The sequence below is a fragment of the Epinephelus moara genome, chromosome 6 (genome assembly GCF_006386435.1).
Source record: "Epinephelus moara isolate mb chromosome 6, YSFRI_EMoa_1.0, whole genome shotgun sequence".
In the NCBI taxonomy this organism is placed as follows: domain Eukaryota; kingdom Metazoa; phylum Chordata; class Actinopteri; order Perciformes; family Serranidae; genus Epinephelus; species Epinephelus moara.
In genome coordinates this window covers 31,400,123-31,420,911 of record NC_065511.1, presented here as the reverse complement: position 1 = coordinate 31,420,911, position 20,789 = coordinate 31,400,123, and the positions used below count along the sequence as shown (strand labels likewise).

Sequence of the window (20,789 nt, the reverse complement as noted above, 5' to 3'; positions counted from 1 at the left end):
ATTTATGACGACATACTATACTATGACTTTTTTGCATGATTTATGACGACATAATATCCTATGACTTTTTTTGCATGATTTATGACGACATACTATACTATGACTTTTTTTGCATGATTTATGACGACATACTATACTATGACTTTTTTTCATGATTTTGGACGACATACTATCCTATGACTTTTTTTGCATGATTTATGATGACATACTATACTATGACATTTTTTGCATGATTTATGACAACATACTATACCATGAGGTTTTTTCATGATTTTGGATGACATACTATACTATGACCATCTTTCATGATTTTTGATGACATACTTTACTATGACTTTTTTTGCATGATTTATGACGACATACTATACTATGACCATCTTTCATGATTTATGACGACATACTATACTATGACGTTTTTTCATGATTTTTGATGACATACTATGCTATGACTTTTTTTGCATGATTTATGACGACATACTATACTATGACATTTTTTCATGATTTTGGACGACATACTATACTATGACTTGTTTTGCATGATTTATGACGACATACTATACTATGACATTTTTTTGCATGATTTATGACGACATACTATACTATGACTTTTTTTGCATGATTTATGACAACATACTATACTATGACATTTTTTCATGAGTTTGGACGACATACTATCCTATGACTTTTTTTGCATGATTTATGACGACATACTATACTATGACATTTTTTCATGATTTTGGACGACATACTATACTATGACTTTTTTTCATGATTTTGGACGATATACTATCCTATGACTTTTTTTGCATGATTTATGACGACATACTATACTATGACATTTTTTGCATGATTTATGACGACATACTATACTATGACGTTTTTTTCATGATTTTTGATAACATGCTATACTATGATGTTTTTTCATGATTTTTAACGACATACTATACTATGACAATCTTTCATGATGTTTTACTACATACCATACTATGTTTTTTCACGATTTTGGAAGACATGCTATACGATGACGGTTCTTTCATGATTGTTGACAACATAGTACTATGTTGTCAACAATCATGAAAAAACGTCATAGTATAGTATGTCGTCAACCATCATGAAAGAACCGTCATAGTATAGTATGTCGTCAACCATCATGAAAGAACCGTCATAGTATAGTATGTCATCAAAAATAATCAGAGATGGTCATCGTATAGTTTGTCCACCAATATCATGAAAAAAACATCATAGTATATTATGTCGTAAAAAATCATGAAAGATGGTCATAGTACAGTATGTCATCAAGAATCATAAAAAAATGTTATAGTATATTACGTTGTCAAAAATCATGAAAGACGGTAATAGTATAGTACGTCGTCAAAAATCATGAAAAACCATCATATATAGTATGTCGTCAAAAATAATTAGAGATGGTCATAGTATCGTATTTTGTCAAAAATCACGATGAAACGTCATAGTATAGTATGTTGTTCAAAATCATGAAAAAAATGTCATAGTATAGTGTGTCGTCAAATATTAAAAAAATGTCAGTATATTATGTTGTCAAAAATCATGAAAAAACGTCATAGTATAGTATGTCGTCCAAAATCATTAAAGAACCGTTATAGTATAGTATGTCATCTAAAATAATTAAAGATGGTCATCCTATAGTATGTCGTCCAAAATCATGAAAGATGGTCATAGTATAGTATGTCGTCAAGAATCATGACAAAAACGTCATAGTATAGTATGTGGTCAAAAATCTGGAAAAAATGTCATAGTACAGTATGTCGTCCAAAATCAAGAAAAAATCGTCATAGTAGGCGTATAGTATGTCGTCAACAATCATGAAAGAACCATCATAGTATAGTATGTCATCAAAAATAATTAGAGATGGTCATCGTATAGTATGTTGTCCAAAATCATGAAAGATGGTCATAGTATAGTATGTCGTCAAGAATCATGAAAAAACGTCATAGTACAGCATGTCGTCCAAAATCATGAAAAAACGTTATAGTAGGCTTATAGCATGTCGCCAACAATCACGAATGCACCATCATAGTATAGTATGTAATCAAAAATAATTAGAGATGGTCATCGTATAGTATGTCGTCCAAAGTCATGAAAGATGGTCATAGTATGTCGTCAAGAATCATGAAAAAACGTCATAGTATAGTATGTCGTGATCAAGAATCATGAAAAAACGTCATAGTATAGTATGTCGTGAAAAATCATGAAAAAAACATCATAGTACAGTATGTCGTCAAGAATCATGAAAAAACGTTATATATAGTATGTCGTTAAAAATAATTAGATTGTCATAGTATCGTATGTCGTCAAAAATCATGACGAAACGTCATAGTATTTTATGTCATCAAAAATCGTGAAATTTGTTCATAGTATAGTATGTCGTCACAAATCATGAATAAAAAGTCGCGGAAAAGTATGTCTTCATAAATCACAAAAATAGTCAAACTACAGTATGTCAAAAAAGCTATAATATAGTAAGTTGAAAAAAGTCATAATATAGTATGTAAATTATTATAGTTTAGTGTCAAAAAAGTCAGAGGATGTGAAAGTCACAGTACAGTATTTCAAAATAGTCATAGAATTCTGTCAAAAAAATCATAATATTGTGTATAACATATCATACTATTGTATGTCCAAAAGTCATGTAGTATGTAAAAAAATATATAAAAAATGTCAACGTAAAGTACGCCACAAAAAGTCATACCAAACTATGTAAAAAGGTCATAGTAGTATGCCATGAAAAGTCATAGAATATTATGTCAAAAAAGTCAGAGTATAATATGTCGAAAAAAGTCTAGTATAGTATGTCATCAAAAAAGTAACATTATAGCAAAAAAGGTCATGGGATAGTATGTCATTTTAAAAGTTACAGTACAGTATGTGTTAAACTGAAAAAAGTCAAAGTATAGTGTGTCATCAAAAAAAAAAAATTACACACTATTAAAAGTTTAATTAGGCATTAGATTTTTTAAAAAAGTCTTACAAAGTAATAGTATAGTATGTAATGTATTAAAAAGTCATAGTATGTGATAAAAAAAGCCATAGTACAGTTTGTGATAAAGAAGTCATTGTGTAGTATATCATTTAACAAGTCATGTGTTTGACGAATGCAGTGACCAAGTATAAAGACCAATTCAAGCAAATGGGATAAGATTTGTAGAGTTTACCTACAAACAGCATCAGGTACATGGTTTCAACATTTTTTACTTTCTCTAAAACACGACAGGACACATTGTGAAATTATCACGTTTTATTAAAACAGAAAAATGAAAAAGTAAAACCAAAATACAGGACCAAGCACAATGTCAAGCGAATTTCAAAATATATGAACATTTAACAGTGTTGAGTCCAACAGTCCATGTGCAAGATGATGGTGTGTGTTGTCTCATGTGTGTTTACATCTTAGCTTCCTTTTTGACTTTGAGGAACTCCGCCATGTTAGAGAAGTATTTCTGGTTAGCTTCAGCCACCTTCTTCTCCGCAGCCTGTGGGTTGACAATCTCCAGCCCCTGCAGACAAGAGTACAATGGTTAGTTAACTGAAATAAGCCTGTACAGTGTTCAGGGGATGTTCAATTAGAGAAAGTGTTGAGCTCTTTTTACCTGAAGAGGTGTAAATGCTACACTGGAGCTGGTTCCTGAGGAGCGGTCTCTGACTGTAGACTTTCCTCCGTATGTCATGCTCTGCTTCTGCAACGTCCTCTGTTGTGTGCAGCAAAATAAATACAGAGACTTAAGGACTGAAAACAAAATAATAAATAGGTCATTCTTGAAGTGAGAATGAGCCACCAATAAGATTACCTGGAGGGATTTGGAGATTCTGGCTTTGGTGGCCTCGTTGACTTGAGCCTGCCTGACACGCCCGCTGCCGCTCTTCCCCAGCTGACCCAGACTGAAGCCCAGATCCTCCTGATATGCATCATCTTCAATCTGCAAGTAAAGTCATGAAAAATTTGAGAACCGCTGATATAGCACATTACAATAAATGTCATACTATAGTATGTCATAAATGTGTCATAAAATTAACCCAAAAGTCATGGTATAGTATGTCAAGAAAGAGTCAGTATACTATGTCATAGAAAAGTCACAGTATAGTATGTCATAAAGTCATAGCATAGTATGTCATAAAGTCATAGTATAGTATGTCATAAAAAGGTCAGTATACTGTCATAGAAAAGTCATAGTATAGTATGTCATAAAGTCATAGTATAGTATGTCAAAAAAGGTCAGTATACTATGTCATAGAAAAGTCATAGTATAGTATGTCATAAAATGTCATAGTATAGTATGTCATAAAAATGTCAGTATACTATGTCATAGAAAAGTCATAGTATAGTATGTCATAAAGTCATAGTATAGTATGTCATAAAGTCACTGTATAGTATGTCAAAAAGTCATAGTATAGTATGTCATAAAGTCATAGTATAGTATGTCATAAAGTCATAGTATAGTATATCATAAAGTCATAGTATACTATACCATACAGTCATAGTATAGTATGTCATAAAAAGTCATAGTATAGTGTGTCATACAAAAGTCATAGTATAGTATTTCAAAAAATGTCAGTATACTATGTTATAAAGTCATAGTATAGTATGTCAAAAAGTCATAGTATAGTATGTCATAGAAAAGTCATAGTATATTATGTCATAAAGTCATAGTATAGTATTTTAAAAAAAGGTCAGTATACTATGTCATAGAAAAGTCATAGTATAGTATGTCATAAAAAGTCATAGTATAGTATGTAAAAAAAAATGTCAGTATAGTATGTCATAGAAAAGTCATTGTATAGTATGTCATAAGAAGTCATAGTATAGTATGTAAAAAAAAAAGTCCATATACTATGTCATATAAAAGTCATAGTATAGTATGTCAAAGTCATAGTATAGTATGTCATAAAAATGTCAGTATAGTATGTCATAGAAAAGTCGTAGTATAGTATAGTGTCAAGGACACTCTGAAGAAGCTTAAAGTCTCACTGCTTATGCGTCCTTTACCAAAATCATGCTCATGTCAAACAATAGAAATGGTGTGCCCTGACAAAACACACATATTAAATAATTTCACATTCCAGCACTGCAGTGTTTAAAAGCTTCTCTTATAACATGGAAAGCCATAACTCACTATTATTAACTGATACAATGTCTTTCAGGTGGCAAGTGCACGGTGATATCAAACTAGTTTAGTTATTGAGAAGTGAGCAGCTCAGTCGCTGGTGTGATGAAATGTGAGTACTACAGCAGCTTTGAGTCTGAGATTTCTGAAAATGAGAAAAGAATATATGTCCTTGTACTGAAAGTAAATTAGACTGCATTGTCCCGTTTCCACTCTCCTTGTAAAAAAAAAATCAGTCTGTTTATTTAGGGGTAAAACTGAAAACAAGAAACCTCATCTCGCTACATCACTACAGTGGGTTTGCTGTAAACAACAGATTTAGATTACAACTCTGCATCTTGCCTGAAACATTAGCACAAACTATGTCTCTTGGGTCTCGGTGCAGTATCAGTTTTGCTTTTGTAAACTGATGAAATCAGAAACTAGTGAAGCTGCTTTTGGCCGCCATCCTAGTCCAAGTGTTTCGGCCTTTGTGTTTATATTTAGATGCTCTGGCAGGGAACAAAATCCAATGTGATCAGAGAACATTTCCGTATATTTAACGTGCACATTTTTTTCCACTATGTTTGTACTTATTTTGCTTTTGTCTTTAAATATAGCACATTTAGAGCCACATATATATACGTCACAGTTAGATGATAGTATAAATACTGGACATATTACTGCCTGAAAGTGAACACCACTGGAATAAATGAAAGTTAAACTTACAGGGAGCATAGTTACACAAGATATGTGAGATATAAGAGGCATGAGAGACGATATCTACTGACCTCTGCAAAAGTCATTCTGTTGGCATGTTTCCTGATCTCAGTCAGTCCAAGACGCTCCTTCATCTTTCGATACCTTTTGGAGAGAAGATAAGAACAGCGGAGTTGGTTATGCTATATATACACATATTCTGAGTTGATGGTGGTATTCTGAGCTCGGCTGTGCGAGTTATGTAAGATTCTCGCTGCTCTGTCTTGTGCTTTGTTTGCTTCTCTGTGTTCTGATACAGCAGAATGTTTTACTTACAATAAAAGGCTGCATAAATCAATTCATTTGTACTTCAAGCATCTCCATATTGTACTCCGCTTTTCTCTAAATGTGTGGCCTGTGCTGCAGGGATAGAGCAGATCTGTACCTCCTTCCTCCTCTCTTCTTCCTCTGTCCATCCAGTGGGGCTGGCAGTGGTTTGACCTGCTTTACTGGCGGAGGCTCCTGCCATTTATCAAACTTCCTCTCTATTTCTTCTTTTAGATCGTAGCCAACCTACAAAAGTTACACAGAAGTTAAAACCAGAGGCGCCAGAAATGTAAAATAAATGTTAAAATGTTTGTGTCAGATGTGTAATTTCAACTATGTAGCAGTGGTTGCGACTGTATGTTTGATGGTGTGTTGGACTACATTGTTTTGTAAGGTATTTATAAAAATGCTGGTCCACCATATGTGTAAACAAAGTTGAGAAAATGTTAGAGAATTTAGCCTGTTTATTTTGTAGCACGTGTTAGTATCCACACAGCTATTCATAAATTCAGCATCAGTGTGTATGTGCTCCTCTTGGACAGTCACCTTGCCGTCTGAACTCTCGTGGAAACTGTCCACTCGGGCAGCCAGCGTGCACTTTGCAGCCACCAGACGAGCTGCCTTCCTCCTGAGGTCCTGAATACACAAAATGGCAGACAGCTGTTAGCTACAAAGTCCCCTGTGCTCAGTTAGAACAACACTGCAGTATGTTTCTGTTTATTTACTGACAGGTGGTAGCGACTGCACCACATCACAGTGGTAGATGAAGCCAGTGTGGGGCAGCAGGGAGGTGCTGCTGAAGCCAGACAGCGTTCTCCTCTGAGCTCCCAGCAGCATCAGGTTACAGGCAGGCATTTTGGAGAGGTTAGTGAGGCCGCCAGCGATACCTGCGAGCAGAGGAGAAACCAGAGAGAGAAACAGAGAGTGATAAAGAATATCATTTTATTTGAGATAAATAGCACAGACAGCATAACAACACACACGTTGGAGCCAATCCCAGCTAACATTATGCGAGAGGTTGGCTACACCGTGGTCAGGTCACCAGACTGGTCACGCTCACATTCACACCTACGGGCCAATTTAGAGTCACCAATTAACTTTAGACTGTGGGAGGAAGCCGGAGTACCCAGAGAAAACCCACGCTGACACGGGAAGAACATGCACACTCCAAAAAGAGGGGCTCCCCAACCCCAGGGTTCGAACCACAAACCCTCTGGCTGTGAGGCGACAATGCTAACCACGACAATGCACCACCGTCTCACCTCACTGGAAAATGTGACTGACAATTTTGAATGGATCTAATAATAAACAATATTTTTTCAGACAGAATTTTACCTAATAGATAAAATTGTGCTCAATGTTGACTTTTATGAGTGTTTTCTTACTTTTAGATGATTCTAAGTTTAAATTTATGTTTAAACATCAGGGAAATTTGTCATAAGGAACATCCCTAATCTAAACAATTTAAATCTAAGACGGATCTTTCTGTGTCGCTCACCCATGATCTTGGCAGCTGTCGAGGCTCCAACAATGATGGACAGATTTGGGGCGATGAATGACATCCTGGACTCCACATATTCATATATCCTGTGTTTGGACTGGTTCAGCTCCAGAGCCATGTCACATGCCTCCTCCAGTTGCTTCAGTTCATCCTCACTTAGCTGTGACCTAAAACCACAAAAACACACAAAGTCAACTTATTGATTGGCATTTAAACGGCGACGGTCACTCACAAACGTCCTGTGGATGGGAGCAATAACACTGACAGACCACAGATGTCTGTTCACTCACCCCTGTGTGGTGGAAGCTGTGACACTGACAACCATAATAGTGGCGTTAGTGAGGATCTGCTGAAGAGTTTCATTGTTCTTGCACTTGTCCAGGTTGTTTCCTAACTCCTGAGGAGGAAGCACAAATGGAGAAAATGATGCTCAAATCATATGAGAATACAGTTTATTGCCAAGTAGGTTTTCTTATTCTCATATAAGGACTGTATGTATTGGTGCATAACATTAACACAATATGGGAAATTGAAATTTAAAAAAATAAATAAATAAAACAAGTATTGAAAAAATTAAGAGACATAAATGTAGGACAGAATAAAATTATAAATAAAATATGAAAAAACAATAATATAAAAAATATATACAATATATTTATATGTGAGAAAATAACTTTTTATAAAATATTTTATTATATTAATTTTCCTAACGTATCAATGATAATTTGTGAGGGTGTAATAATTGTAAGCTTTCATATTTTTAAATAACTATTAAATATAGTCAATCTGTGTAATTTCTGTAACAGGAATAATAATACATACTCTTTAATTTTGATAAAAAAATAAGACTACTTTTCTGTGACACAGGTGGCTATAATTTGGAGCCACATACTAATTTACTTTTTACTAAATCACATAAATTATTATCGATGAATATCTTCCTGCAGTCCAACTAAAGAAACAAATAATGAACACCTTACTCTCATTTTGAAATGGATTTTCAGAAAAATGCAAAATAAACATTTCAACTCGTCTCACCTTGACTGTGCGGATGTAATCTAGAGAATCTGGCACCAAAGATTCGAGCTCTGGGAACCTCTTGGAGTACTTGTCGCGAGTGAACTTGTGGATGATATCTGAAACCCAGGCAGAAAGGCATTAGAAAAGTTTTTTAATACAGAGCAGAACAACATCAAACCCTTTACATTTTGATTTCTTTAACTGGCAGGAGCAGCTAACTCACTGAGTTCATTGTCGATCTCCACTGTGAGGTTATTGGCTGCAACTATCAGTCTGTATTCTGGGTCGGCCTCGACTGGACCCGAGACTAAAAGGAAACACAACCAACTTAATTCAGATTCAACTGGAGTTACATGCTGTGAGGAACTTCTTAAACCACACTGTCACACACACAAAAGAAAATGTGAACATGGGTCACACTCACCCTCTGAGTTCTTGCGCTGTTTTCCACTGTACACAGAAATTTTGTCCATTATCTCTGAAAACTGCAGACAAAAAATAAGATTATGTGGCAACGACCACAACAGTTGCTTGTATAATACAACAACTGTATGATACAACTCACCTGTTTGCTGTTGCGGAGCTTGGCGATGGACGCCACACTCTCAGCTTTACTGTAGTCCACCTCCATCTCCTCTGGGATGTCTTCCAGCCCTGCCTCTGTCCTTCCCTGCGCCACCTCTCCATCACTCTCCCCTTCCTCTCCCTCTGCATACAACCCGTCCTCACCCTCATCTCCGGCCTCCTCCAAATCTGCCAGGAGCTCGTCCGCCAGAGACATCTGCAATCAGCAGCACAAAGTTTGAGGACATTAAAGGTAACTGGGTTGATAAGATGAAGCTACTCAGGTAAGTTTCAAAAATAAGTGTTACTGATTGTACCACAGTGTTAATCTTTCTGATATAATATCTACAACAAGACTGTGTGGCATCTGAAATTTCTGAACATTGCACTGCACAGCAATAAAACCCAAATGCTATCTTTCTGTTCTGGTTTTAAGTAATATAATTTTCTTTTCTTACTGTTACAGCTGAGTGAAATAAAATGTGATTGTCCTATCCACATCACTGATCTGTATGATAACTTAAATACAGTAAAAGCAGCAAAGCAGATGCTTAAAAACATCTGGGAAATGATGAGATGGCTAGAGGGACAAAAATGTGATTAATGGATTATGAGAAGTTAAACAAGGACAAAATACATTTCAGTGAAACAAATATATTGTTTGTTTCTGACCTTTGCAATTTGTTCTTTTCCATAGTAAAACTTCCCTAAAATCCCCCAAATTGATCAGTGTAAGATGTGACTATTTCATCTTCTACAGCTCACTAGGGATGGGGAAAATGCTGATACAGTTACATGTTTTATTGAAACACTGATGCAAGACATCAATTTCATCATTACATAAATTATTAATAATGCAAATACAAATTAAACTTTAGGTAGCCTGCTAGAATAATCGAACCAATTGCTTTTTCACTCCATTAGATACATTTTGCTGCAATAAAAAGGACTGAAGTGAGATGAACGGGCAGAAAACTTTATCTTATTACACAAAACAGATGTTGACAATGTTTTCCTTTGGGGATACAAGCTGAAGTTTAAAAAAAGGACAATAAATCGCAACTTATCACAACATATGCACAACTGTTCAACTATGACCAGGAATACACAACTTGCATTGCCCGGTGGCCACTTCTGCAAAATGCCAGGAGGCCAAAGGCCAGCTAATTTGCTAATAAATAATTTGCCCGGACGTCTGTCTGGGGGTCCTCCTCTGGCATTTATATTTGAGGAAAAAAAAAAAAAAAGCTCTCATACTTTTTAAATAGACTCTGGCATCCTATTTACATTAAAAAAAAATCCCAGTTAATTTCATATAAAGATAAAAAAAAAAAAACGACTGGCCAGCTCACTCAGTGTAAAAGTCCATGGCACTACCATGGCACTATTTGCCCCATCCTCGAAGAGCACCAGATTTTTTTTTATTTTTTTTTAATAACTAACAACGTCGTGCCTTAACCCAGTGCAGCACTCTATAGTTTCTTCCTCGTGAATTAATTTGAATTTAATTGTGAAATTAAAAATGGGTCTGAGGGCCAGATTTAGCCCACAGGCTGCAAACTGGCTGACTATAACCTCACAAGTGCACATGGTTTCATTTTAAGGGGTAACAAGCCAGCATATAGCAAATTACTGTAAAAAAGAACTGCTAGTTTTTCTCGGCATGATTTCAATATAATCTGGGACGCTTTACAAAAACAAAACAAGCAATTCAACACACCGAATACTGTTTGTCAGTTTAGACATTTAGATAGGTCACTAAATTAACTGTGGATTAGGATCAGTGGTGTTAAAATAGCTAGTTACATCTTAAGACAACATCTTCAAATTGAATTTCTTGGATCCAAAACACGTTGAACACAAATAGGGGATGTTTTTAAAGTAGTTGAAGTTTACAACGATTTCAGGGTATTACGGTCCTGTTTAAACTCCCAAACAACGTTAATCAATGTAACACAGGATATATAACGGAGCAAATAAAATCTGAATGTGTAGCTATTTGAGAAAGATGTTTCTACACTGATCATAATTCAGTGGTTGTATCGTTAATGTAACGTTAGTGCTAGCTAGCTAGCGTTAGCAAACGTTGGCGTAGCGCTGTCAGTTTTGTTACTACACGCTTTAAAAGTAACACAAACTTACCTCTAACCTTCAGCCTCTGGTCGCCTACTGAAAGGAAAACAAATACGCCTTATGAAGGCTTCAAGAGTTTCTTCTGTATTCTAAGATTAGTCGTTATACGCAGTAAGCCTGCGGTGCACAGTTAACCCGTTTGACGCGGGATAAATACGTCACAACATTCGAACCGCCTTCTGGGAAATGGAGTCAATACGGCGCACAAACAAAGACGCATTACACAGGAGATATATGGGTCTTCTCGGTTATAAATAGAGCGCTGTACGATTACAAAACAATACGATTTATTGTGATGAAACAGTTCAATAAGAGGCTCACATTTTGTAGTTTTTATTTCCCCTTGTTTATACATTATCCCTTGAAAACCATTCTTTAAACAATACAGGTTTTAAACCAACATTTAAACAGACTAAACGAATGGACTAGTTGGACCTCGACTGCAGGATGGACTGTTATTAGTAGAAAATGGGGTAAATTAACAGATACACAAACAAATGGAGTTATTTACTGATGAGAGGCTTTGATTTTTCATGCTAAGCTACATTAACGGTCATTAAACAAGGTAAAAGAATGACAAGACGGCTAAAAATTCATAGACATTGGAAAATAATGACACATTACAGGACATAGTTCCATACAGATTGGCATATATTAACAAGTAAAATTATACAAAATACTTTTTTTTAGCAATTAAGACGTTTGGGAAAATATTTTTGATTTATTTGTTATGAAGATCTTAGAGAAGGTATAACCTAGATGCATTCTGTCCCAAACAAATTATAGCTAAGTTCATATATATTAATTGCAGAAAAGCAAATAAATAAAGAGATAAATAAATAATTAAATAAATAAAATATTGCATGGAAACTGGCTTTACATAAATAAATAAATAAAACAATATAATAAATATATATAATATAAATTAATCAACATAAGACAAATCTGTTTCAAACTAAAAGTATAAAGAAGCATAGCTTGTTTCATTTTTCGTGCAGTCTAAGAATACATCTAAAAGTAAACAGCTCTAAAATGATATTGTATTCACTTGTATTATGATATTTGTACAAATGCAAATGACTATTCTCAAATACAGGAGTCAAGCGATTTCTGTTCCAAACTGCTGCCTACAAGAACAACTGACTGACTGCAATGAAAAACTTCTTTAATAAAGAGAGGACTGGGATCCAAGCGCTTACATAGACAGATGAATGACTAAAGAAAGTGCATTCCCCGCACATCTGGGGAATAATACAACAGAATGAATAAGAAAAAGAGAAGGTAAGCTGGTACACAGCAAGACTCCCACTGCATAGCTGTCAAATCTGTTTCAGATTTTACAAAGCTCCAGGCTCCTCTTCTCCTAGCCATATGCTGCCTTTTCCAAAGACTTTTGTAGCTGAAGGCTATGAATAAACTCTGTAAATAGTGGCAGGCAGGAGCACAACAAACCCCTGTCATACAAAATCCTGTCGCTGGTAAAACCTGGAATGTGTCCAGCTTTTAGGTCGGGAGTCTCATTCTTTCAGTTGCCTCTTCAATAAAAAAATAGCCTCTGGGTGAATGGCTGGTTGTTGGGGTTAATTCACTGGCCAGTCCAAGAGGGTTCAGCTCTAAAGGTTCCCACGATGTCATGTGACATCACACCAAGTGGGGGTCGTTGGCAGGGCTGACAGTGAAGCGCGATGATGTCACTGGATTGGCCCCCACAGGCGACCTTGGTTTGATTGATAAATCCTCTTTCCTTTTCGATTCTTTGCTCTTGATGTTTGACCCTGATGGGAAGAAACACAACATCAAGCACTATGTGTAGGCACAGTCACTAACCATTTCATTTTACCTTGATGTTCATAGTAGTAATTCACAAATTAACCTTCAGCATGAAACAGATTTTATGATTAATGAGCTGAGATTTCTGCCTTTTGTTATCTGTGTCTTGATGAGAAATTCCTCCAGCAAAAGCGAGAGCCTAAAGCGCTGACCTACTTACATCTATACGTTACATTAAGCAAAGCCTTCACATCTGACTCAATGCGTTATATTTACACACATGCTCTAGATCATTTTCTCTGTACATTGCACATATTCTTTTTACTTCTCCACACTCTTTTGTCAAAATTTCACACTCCATCATCTGCGTTTTAAACATTCTACATCTCATTTCATTTTAAAAACAGATATAGTTTATGTTTTTCATATTGTTTTATTGTATTTTTTTCATGTTTTATGTTTATGGTTCTTGTCTTTTGCAGTACTTGTTTTTCTTTTTGAAATATGTTTGTTGTTATGCAGCAAAATATCAAGGAAAATTCCTGTGTATCAAAACTTACTTGGCAAAGTGTAAACCTGATTCTGATATGCAGTAATATAGGTGTGCTGGTTGGTCTTAAAGACCTGTGGGGGAGCCCAAAACTTCAAGATATACTATGCACGATTTTTCTAAAAAAACAAAACAAAACACAACAACAATGTATAGACTCATACAAAAGTGAACAATACAGGAAACAGTATGGCGCCCACTTCCTGTCCACAAATTTGTACAGCTTGTATTACTTCCAAACAGTGCACTAAAATATGTTTCTAAAAACATTTTAGGCGAGAAAAGGCGATATAGTAACAGAATCTTTGTCTATATTTGATCAGCACTGCCGGTGTTAACTTTTGATCAGAGTTTGTTCTGAGTTTGAGAGAGAAAGAGAGGGGCATCTCTTCTTTTCTTGAACTACCTCCATACTCTTCGTGTCCATGGTGGCAGCAGGCATACAACAATGGGGAAGTGCAATCTGTAGTTAAGGCTAAACATATAATTGCTGATGCCTCACATCCATTACACTCACAGTTTGAGCTGCTCCCATCTGGGCGTCGATTTCGGGTCCCTAGAGTCAGTCGGAACACATATAAGAAGTCTTTTATTCCCTATGTCATACAGGCAATGAACACAGAGTGACTGTATCAGGGAACACTACTATTTTCATAAGATGTGCTCTTTTACTATTGGTCCTACCTGCCTATTTGCACTATAATATGATATATATTGTTTAACTGTACGTTTTTAATGGTGTATTGCGTTGTGTGTTTGTCTGTGGCTTTGATTTTTGAGAGAAGCCAAAGGCAAATTTCCACTGAGGTGGACAATAAAGTTATCCATCTATCTAGTTCAAGCAACAGNTTGGTCCTACCTGCCTATTTGCACTATAATATGATATATATTGTTTAACTGTACGTTTTTAATGGTGTATTGCGTTGTGTGTGTCTGTGGCTTTGATTTTTGAGAGAAGCCAAAGACAAATTTCCACTGAGGTGGACAATAAAGTTATCCATCTATCTAGTTCAAGCAATAGCCCTAGAGCAAACCAAATTCTGTGAAAAGGGCGGTGGCGTTCGCTTTTCCTCAAGAAGTAGAAAACCTACAACTACCATAATGCACTGTGCCACACCAGACCAATGAACCGAAGTTTATTACACATAATACCCACAATTTTATGATACAAAGCTGGTTGGAAATCTGCGAAATGTCCCTTTAAGTCATAGTTTCAAGTGTACTATTCAATATTAAATCTCTTTTTAAATCATACAGTACAAAACCAAGTTGTGGATAAAACTGAAGAACTACATTTTCAGTTAATGTCAATGTTTCCTCTTTAACTTATGTATAATGTGTTTCCACATCCACCCCTTTGTGTTCATTGTCTGGCCTGACAGGTATAGATGTTCCAAACCAAACACAAGTCAGAAAATAAACTAATAATTTATATCTATTAATATAATCACACTGAAGCAATGCTGGACAGTTTTTAGTTAAAAATAACTCAGAGCGAACGCAGCCTCTTCTTTCAACACTTTGAAGTTTCAACTCTAAAGGCGACGAAAGATCATGAAAGCATCTAATTTTGGAGTTTCTGCATTTCTGTATATGTGCACAGCCCGAAGGAAACTCTGAGCCCAAACTTTCATTATTCTGTGAAATGAGGTAATCAGTGTACAAGATGGAGAGAGGAAGTCAAGAGAGCAAATGAAAATGTGTTGGGAGACACAGCTTAGGCTTGCATTGTTGAGCGCAGGATTTATGTCGCCGCTCAGTTCCACATGTCACAGTGTCGAGGGGGATAATTATAGAAGATTAATTCTGCCTGCATATTTGGAGACGAGATGGTTGAACTGAGGGTTTTCCATTTCGGTGGGTGGGGATGAGTTAGTGGCTGTCAGGTTTTATTACGTCATTCTCTGGCTCAAGGTGAGGACTGAGTGATAATACACGTGTGGAAAGAAACATATTTCAGACTTATGCGCATTATGTCTACAGTCTGATAAGAAGAGTCTGCAGCGTCCTGGCAGCTCTGTGATGCTTTGGTGTTGCAGTGCTTTGAGCTAAATGCTAATGTGGGCATGCTAACGTGAGTCAGTCAGCACAAAACACAACGTACAGCTGAGGATGATGGGAGTGTCATTTGTTTTGCAGGTATTTGGTAAAGTTATTACAATTCATCCACAAATGTGTCTTCCACCATGGCAGAGAAGAAGAAAAATCATAAATGTGATGCTGCGTTCACACTACGAGCGACTCAGCAATAGGCTACATGTCATTTTCAATGGAAGCCAGTGACATGAAACTACAAACTGACGCCCGACACTTGTCGCTGTGGATGGGCATGATGCGCTACAAATCGAAGTTGAGCTGGATTCAGTTTTTTTCAGCATTTCAATAACTCAGTGAAATGTTAACCACTTATATGTCTTTGTTTCTTGTTGTGGTACTGTGTTATTTAGCTCAGTTAGATGATGCAGTGTTAGCTTAAATGTGCATTGTGGTGCACACAGGGATGAAATGAGGCAGCAAAATGTGATGTTAAAATGGGGCTCAGACATTAAATAAAAGCACACATATGTTTCTGACCAGTTACAAACTTTTGGTGACGTTGAGTCGAGGTGCTTTGTGGCAAGTAGCACCTTTAAGGGAACCTATTACACTTCTCCTTATGTCTCAGTGTTGGATGTTCATGTTAAACGTGGCTTAAGTTTAAAGTAATGAGGTACATATGTAGACATAATTACACACACAAGCCCGTGACGATGTAACTATGTTAATGAGCGCTTGAGCAACACTTCAATGGCGACTTGGCGATAATGTAGCTGGTCATGCTGTAGCGCTATCGCTCGTAGTGTGGACACTGCATTAACCTCTTGTTGACGCTAAAGGAAATGATTTAGTATCACAAAATCAGTAGGATTCATCCTCTGGCTAGCATGAATGTCTGCAAAAAATTTAACGGCCGCCTATCCAATAGTTGTTGAGATATTTCAGTCTGGACCAAAGTGGTGGATGGTTTCACCAACAGCTCCATTCCCGCAGCCATGTTGCTAACGTGACTTAATATGTTTCCTCCTCAATCTGCTTCTCATAATAAATGTGAGATGATTAAACATTTTAAGAAACAAATTAGGACCAATTTTACTATGATGAAAACTGATGGGAAAAAAGAAAACATGATTTACTTAGGCTTAGGGACAATTTTGCCTAAATTTTTATTATAACATAAAACATGATTTTATTTATTTATTTATTTTTTTGTCTCATGTTGGAGACAAGGGTAAAACTGAATTGGGAAAAATGTGTTGTTTACTGGCGAGTTTTCTTTGCTATTTTGTGTTTCTCACTTTGCATGTGGGATCCCACTGCCTTGATTCCCATCGTGCTGAGTTGGAAAACCTTTTGCATAAATTACACCAAGTCTCACATGCATTGCCTTATACTGGTTTCAGCCATGCCCCTAAATCTTGGTTAAAAAGCCAAGTTTTGTTGAACTTGCACTTCCCTATGTCTTCCAGGGTACAGTGAAAGCTAGCCAGCAGACAGTGAATCACACTCTTTGAGCATTCTGGCCCGGAAACAAAAGATGAGTGTTGTTGGTTCTGCTGTCCTGTTCTGTGTGATGTTAATGTGAGAGGCATTCAGTACATTATTTTTTAAAAAGATGCAACCAATTTTTTGAGATTTTATAATGCAAGGTAAGAAAAACATGTTCATGTATTCCGTACATTCAAGAATTTCTTTTAAAACTTTTTAAAGATCCACAAAAACCCTGTTAGATGTTTAAAATGTTTAAGATCTTACCACGTAAATCCAACTTGGTGCTTTTGACTGACACTGCGGCTGGACTTGTGGGCGCTGAACTGCTCAACTCATTGGTTGGAGTTTCCTGTCGTAATGAAACAAAACAGTCAGGCCTCTTTTTTTTTATATTGATGACAGTCTCTTTTAAATCAGTTATTGAAAGTACGGGAAATACCTGATCAAAAAGATAGATTGTGACATCATCAAAAAAGGACACATTCCTCCCTCTGTCCCTCTCTCTGTCCATCAGCTCCTTGGGTGATTTCAGCAGACTCCTTAGCCCAACACGTTTGTCCACGTCTGTTTCTGTGACAACGATCACCCTCCGGGAGCTTTCATCCTCCTGTTCATCGTCCTCCTCATCGTCAGGGTCACTTCCAGAGGACAGACCTCTCCGTCTTCCGATCCGATTCCCAATTGCACCATCCCCAAATCCTCCTTTACCAGTGGGGTTGAGGGGAAGACTCAGAGCAAGAGGAGGGAGGGCGAGAGACAGACGAGCTAGTTTTGCTGTAAAAATGAGAGCAAGGAAGAGACGTTAGAGACGAGAGACACCTGACGAGAGTGCCTTAAATGCCTTTAAAGGTAGGGATGAAAGTTTGTCGACCTTCTACAGGCAGCCCAGCTGGCTAAGGGGTGATTGACAATTGGGTATTTTATTCCCTCTCTTTATTCTTCCTCTTCTGTTTAGATTCATTTTAGTTTTTTAAGTTTCCTTTGTTTAATGCTTCCTGTTTTTCTTCCTCACATCTTTAATCGACTCAATAAAAATAGTGTAAAAAAGGGTCCTATCTCTTTCATCACCTTACACCACTGAGCTAGCTAACGTTACATCAACGAGGAGGACGCCATTAATGTTTATGTGTTGTGCTGTCAGGAGTACAATTCTCTCATCCATAAGTAGATGCACACTTCCATCTGCACAGTGATACAGTTGGTGGGTGTAGCAGTATTTCCTATGTGAAACTGCAGAAATCTCTAAAGCTGGTATCTTAAACACTCGGCAGGATGGGGGAACAAACATTGACACAAAAATAAATAAATTGCTGTGGTTTGTATTTCATGGTCTCGGTCATGAATATCAGCGATATACGTGTGACATGAACGTACCTTTCATTGCCTGGTTTGCAGTAGGCTGAGGGGTGGTGACCTCAGGTTGTTCACTCACAGTGAGCGGCTCAGCTTTAGTTTCATCAGACTCTGTGTCGGGCTGAATGCTGGGGGGACTTTCCTGCTCCTCTTGGCTACAACAACAAAACACAATCAACAAAATATAATTAAACCATGAATATTAAATGGTCTTTTCACCAAAATATAGGTTTCTCCATTTGCTCATTGTGGTATCTACTCAGATAGTTTTGTTTTTATCTGCTCAGATTTTGTAACATTCATCTCTTTTTCATTTAATATGTTGTGCTCACAGCTTTGAAAAATTACATTTAAAATAATAGGCAGTATCCTTGTTACTCTAGACAATTAACAAATGTTGCTGTCAACAGTTTTTGTTGGAACTACTTTCCACAAAAGAAATGGTTCCTCAGAAAAGGTGTTGCAATTTGTTTAGATTTTTAAAAGTAACAGGTACACTGTTTCTGAAAAGTGATGTTGATTTTTTTTTTTTAGATACACATTTTTAATGGTCTGAGCATTGGAAATGAAAATCTGTTCACCTTCACTATATTGGGGGTAAATTAAATATCCCGAAAGTTGGGCAAAGAAAACTAGAAGAATTATCTGCATGGCTGTAAATTAGAGAGCCCTCCAGGTCACTATTGATGATACTCTTTTGTAAATAAAAAGAAAAAAAATCATCTGTCAGGACTTTGGGGGTTCCATACTGAAAAAGGTCAGTTCTTAAAAAAACATCTTATATGTATATATATTATATATTTGAATTTAAATTTTAATATATCAAATTTAAAGTAAAGAGCAAAATAAAATATGCAAACAATATATGAATGTAGTTAATAATAAATTATGTAGATGCAAAATAATAAACAGAGAAAAACAAGACAATCTACTTGATACGTCCTCACAAACACAAATCTGGTTACAGAGAAAAGTTTTGAGAATTTTTTCTCAATATGTACAAGAATGTAGCTAAATATAGCAAATGCTAGTGCCACTTTATTTATATAAGACTATAAGTTTATAAATTATATCTTGAAACCAGTACAGCTACACTATAAACAAGTATATTTGTCATCATAAATTACAATGACCCACTGGGAACTGTGACCTGCCATCACTGGGCCTCCGCTGGCTGCCCTCTGTTGTTCTGTTTGTCTGGCTGCACTAGATTTAAGATACTTGTGGGTTCTTTGAGACTGGATATTTTACGTGTTTTAAAAAATATAAAATTGGTCCAAATGACTCACAGCCTGTTCTGTTCCCCAGATATAAAACGTGTCTTTTTTCTGTATTATATTTTGTCTATAGAAGTACATGATTGCTGTGCTGTGTTTTGGTGAATTTCATTTGGTCATTACCTTTTCTTAATATTTGAGGAGATGGAAAGGATAAGATGCTTGAAATAACAAATGCTGACTTCAACAAAGCAGCTTTATACTTTTCAGTGTTGATAAAACTTCTTTTAAGTTCTGGTAATTCTAGTTTCAAGCGTTAAGTTACTCAGAACCAGTATTAAAATCTCAGTAACAGATTTATATATATATGCCTTTCTTTGAAAATGGATATTTGTAACCATGGCTGTTCTATTTTTCACCCATTTTGCTCAGTTTTTCCCTTTCCCTTTACCTTTCTGATAGTGGAAAGAATATTTTAAGTTGTCAGAAATGACACTTATGGTTGTATATACAAACAACAAAAAAGCTAAAACTAAAAGTGTATAAAAAAAGAAAAAGTGAAATGCTCTAACATAAAAACTTCCCCAAATCTTGTCACAAAAAAACAAGCATGTATTGCCTTGATTTAAGATATTTTGTCTTACTTAGATTTAATTTTTCTTTTAGTTTTGCAGTGAGTAAGACACCACCAGAGGAAAGTATAAAATATATTTTGAGTTGGAGTTTGTTTTTTTTTAAATTTGGGTGAATCATTCTTTCAGTATAAATCCTAAATTCAGCCTTCGTTGTACCTTTCGTCCTCTTTTTGTTCTTCCACAGTGACCAGCTCGCTGCTGTTCTCCGTGATTTGTTCCCCCCAGGGCCGCAGCATCACCATGTCTTTAACAGTCGACCCCCAGAGCACATTTGTTTTCACGTTCTCACTGAGCGAGAACTGCAGCCTCTCCTCACACACCTGAAGCAACAAAACAAAACAATAAAGAGCAGGGATTAAACTCAGAGAGGTAATA

The 20,789-nt window shown here is 36.2% G+C and overlaps 2 protein-coding genes across 5 annotated transcripts in view; both read right to left on the bottom strand.

Annotated features, from left to right (window-relative positions):
- Nucleotides 1-3,260: 3,260 nt before the first annotated feature.
- On the bottom strand, nucleotides 3,261-11,529 carry prpf31 (PRP31 pre-mRNA processing factor 31 homolog (yeast)). Its single transcript, XM_050047854.1, has 14 exons — nucleotides 11,371-11,529; nucleotides 9,230-9,445; nucleotides 9,089-9,149; nucleotides 8,888-8,971; nucleotides 8,683-8,780; nucleotides 7,935-8,041; nucleotides 7,642-7,811; nucleotides 6,873-7,030; nucleotides 6,690-6,779; nucleotides 6,262-6,389; nucleotides 5,909-5,981; nucleotides 3,825-3,953; nucleotides 3,627-3,725; nucleotides 3,261-3,533 (listed from the first exon to the last, which is right to left on the bottom strand). The coding sequence occupies exons 2-14, from the start codon at nucleotides 9,443-9,445 to the stop codon at nucleotides 3,420-3,422; spliced, it is 1,527 nt and encodes a 508-aa protein (XP_049903811.1). The 5' UTR covers nucleotides 11,371-11,529; the 3' UTR covers nucleotides 3,261-3,419.
- A 122-nt stretch (nucleotides 11,530-11,651) lies between these two features.
- lmtk3 (lemur tyrosine kinase 3) overlaps nucleotides 11,652-20,789 on the bottom strand; it is a 29,491-nt gene continuing 20,353 nt past the window's right edge. For 3 of the 4 annotated variants that reach the window (XM_050047816.1, XM_050047817.1, XM_050047818.1), the window contains exons 12-17: nucleotides 20,571-20,734; nucleotides 18,584-18,717; nucleotides 17,649-17,983; nucleotides 17,474-17,558; nucleotides 14,199-14,237; nucleotides 11,652-13,136 (exon numbers count right to left, since the gene is read on the bottom strand). In XM_050047816.1, coding sequence (XP_049903773.1) covers nucleotides 13,003-13,136; nucleotides 14,199-14,237; nucleotides 17,474-17,558; nucleotides 17,649-17,983; nucleotides 18,584-18,717; nucleotides 20,571-20,734 — 891 coding nt within the window. In that variant the 3' untranslated portion in view covers nucleotides 11,652-13,002. The remainder of the gene's footprint in view (nucleotides 13,137-14,198; nucleotides 14,238-17,473; nucleotides 17,559-17,648; nucleotides 17,984-18,583; nucleotides 18,718-20,570; nucleotides 20,735-20,789) is intronic. The other variant, XM_050047819.1, reaches the window with a different exon arrangement.

Excerpts from the sequence above, each read along its gene's own strand:
- prpf31 (XM_050047854.1), bottom strand. The coding sequence starts at position 9,445 with ATGTCTCTGGCGGACGAGCTCCTGGCAGATTTGGAGGAGGCCGGAGAT. Across the intron at positions 7,031-7,641 it reads GACAGCTGCCAAGATCATGG|GTATCGCTGGCGGCCTCACT; the intron begins GTGAGCGACACA and ends CTCTGCTCGCAG. Across the intron at positions 3,726-3,824 it reads GAATCTCCAAATCCCTCCAG|AGGACGTTGCAGAAGCAGAG; the intron begins GTAATCTTATTG and ends TGCACACAACAG.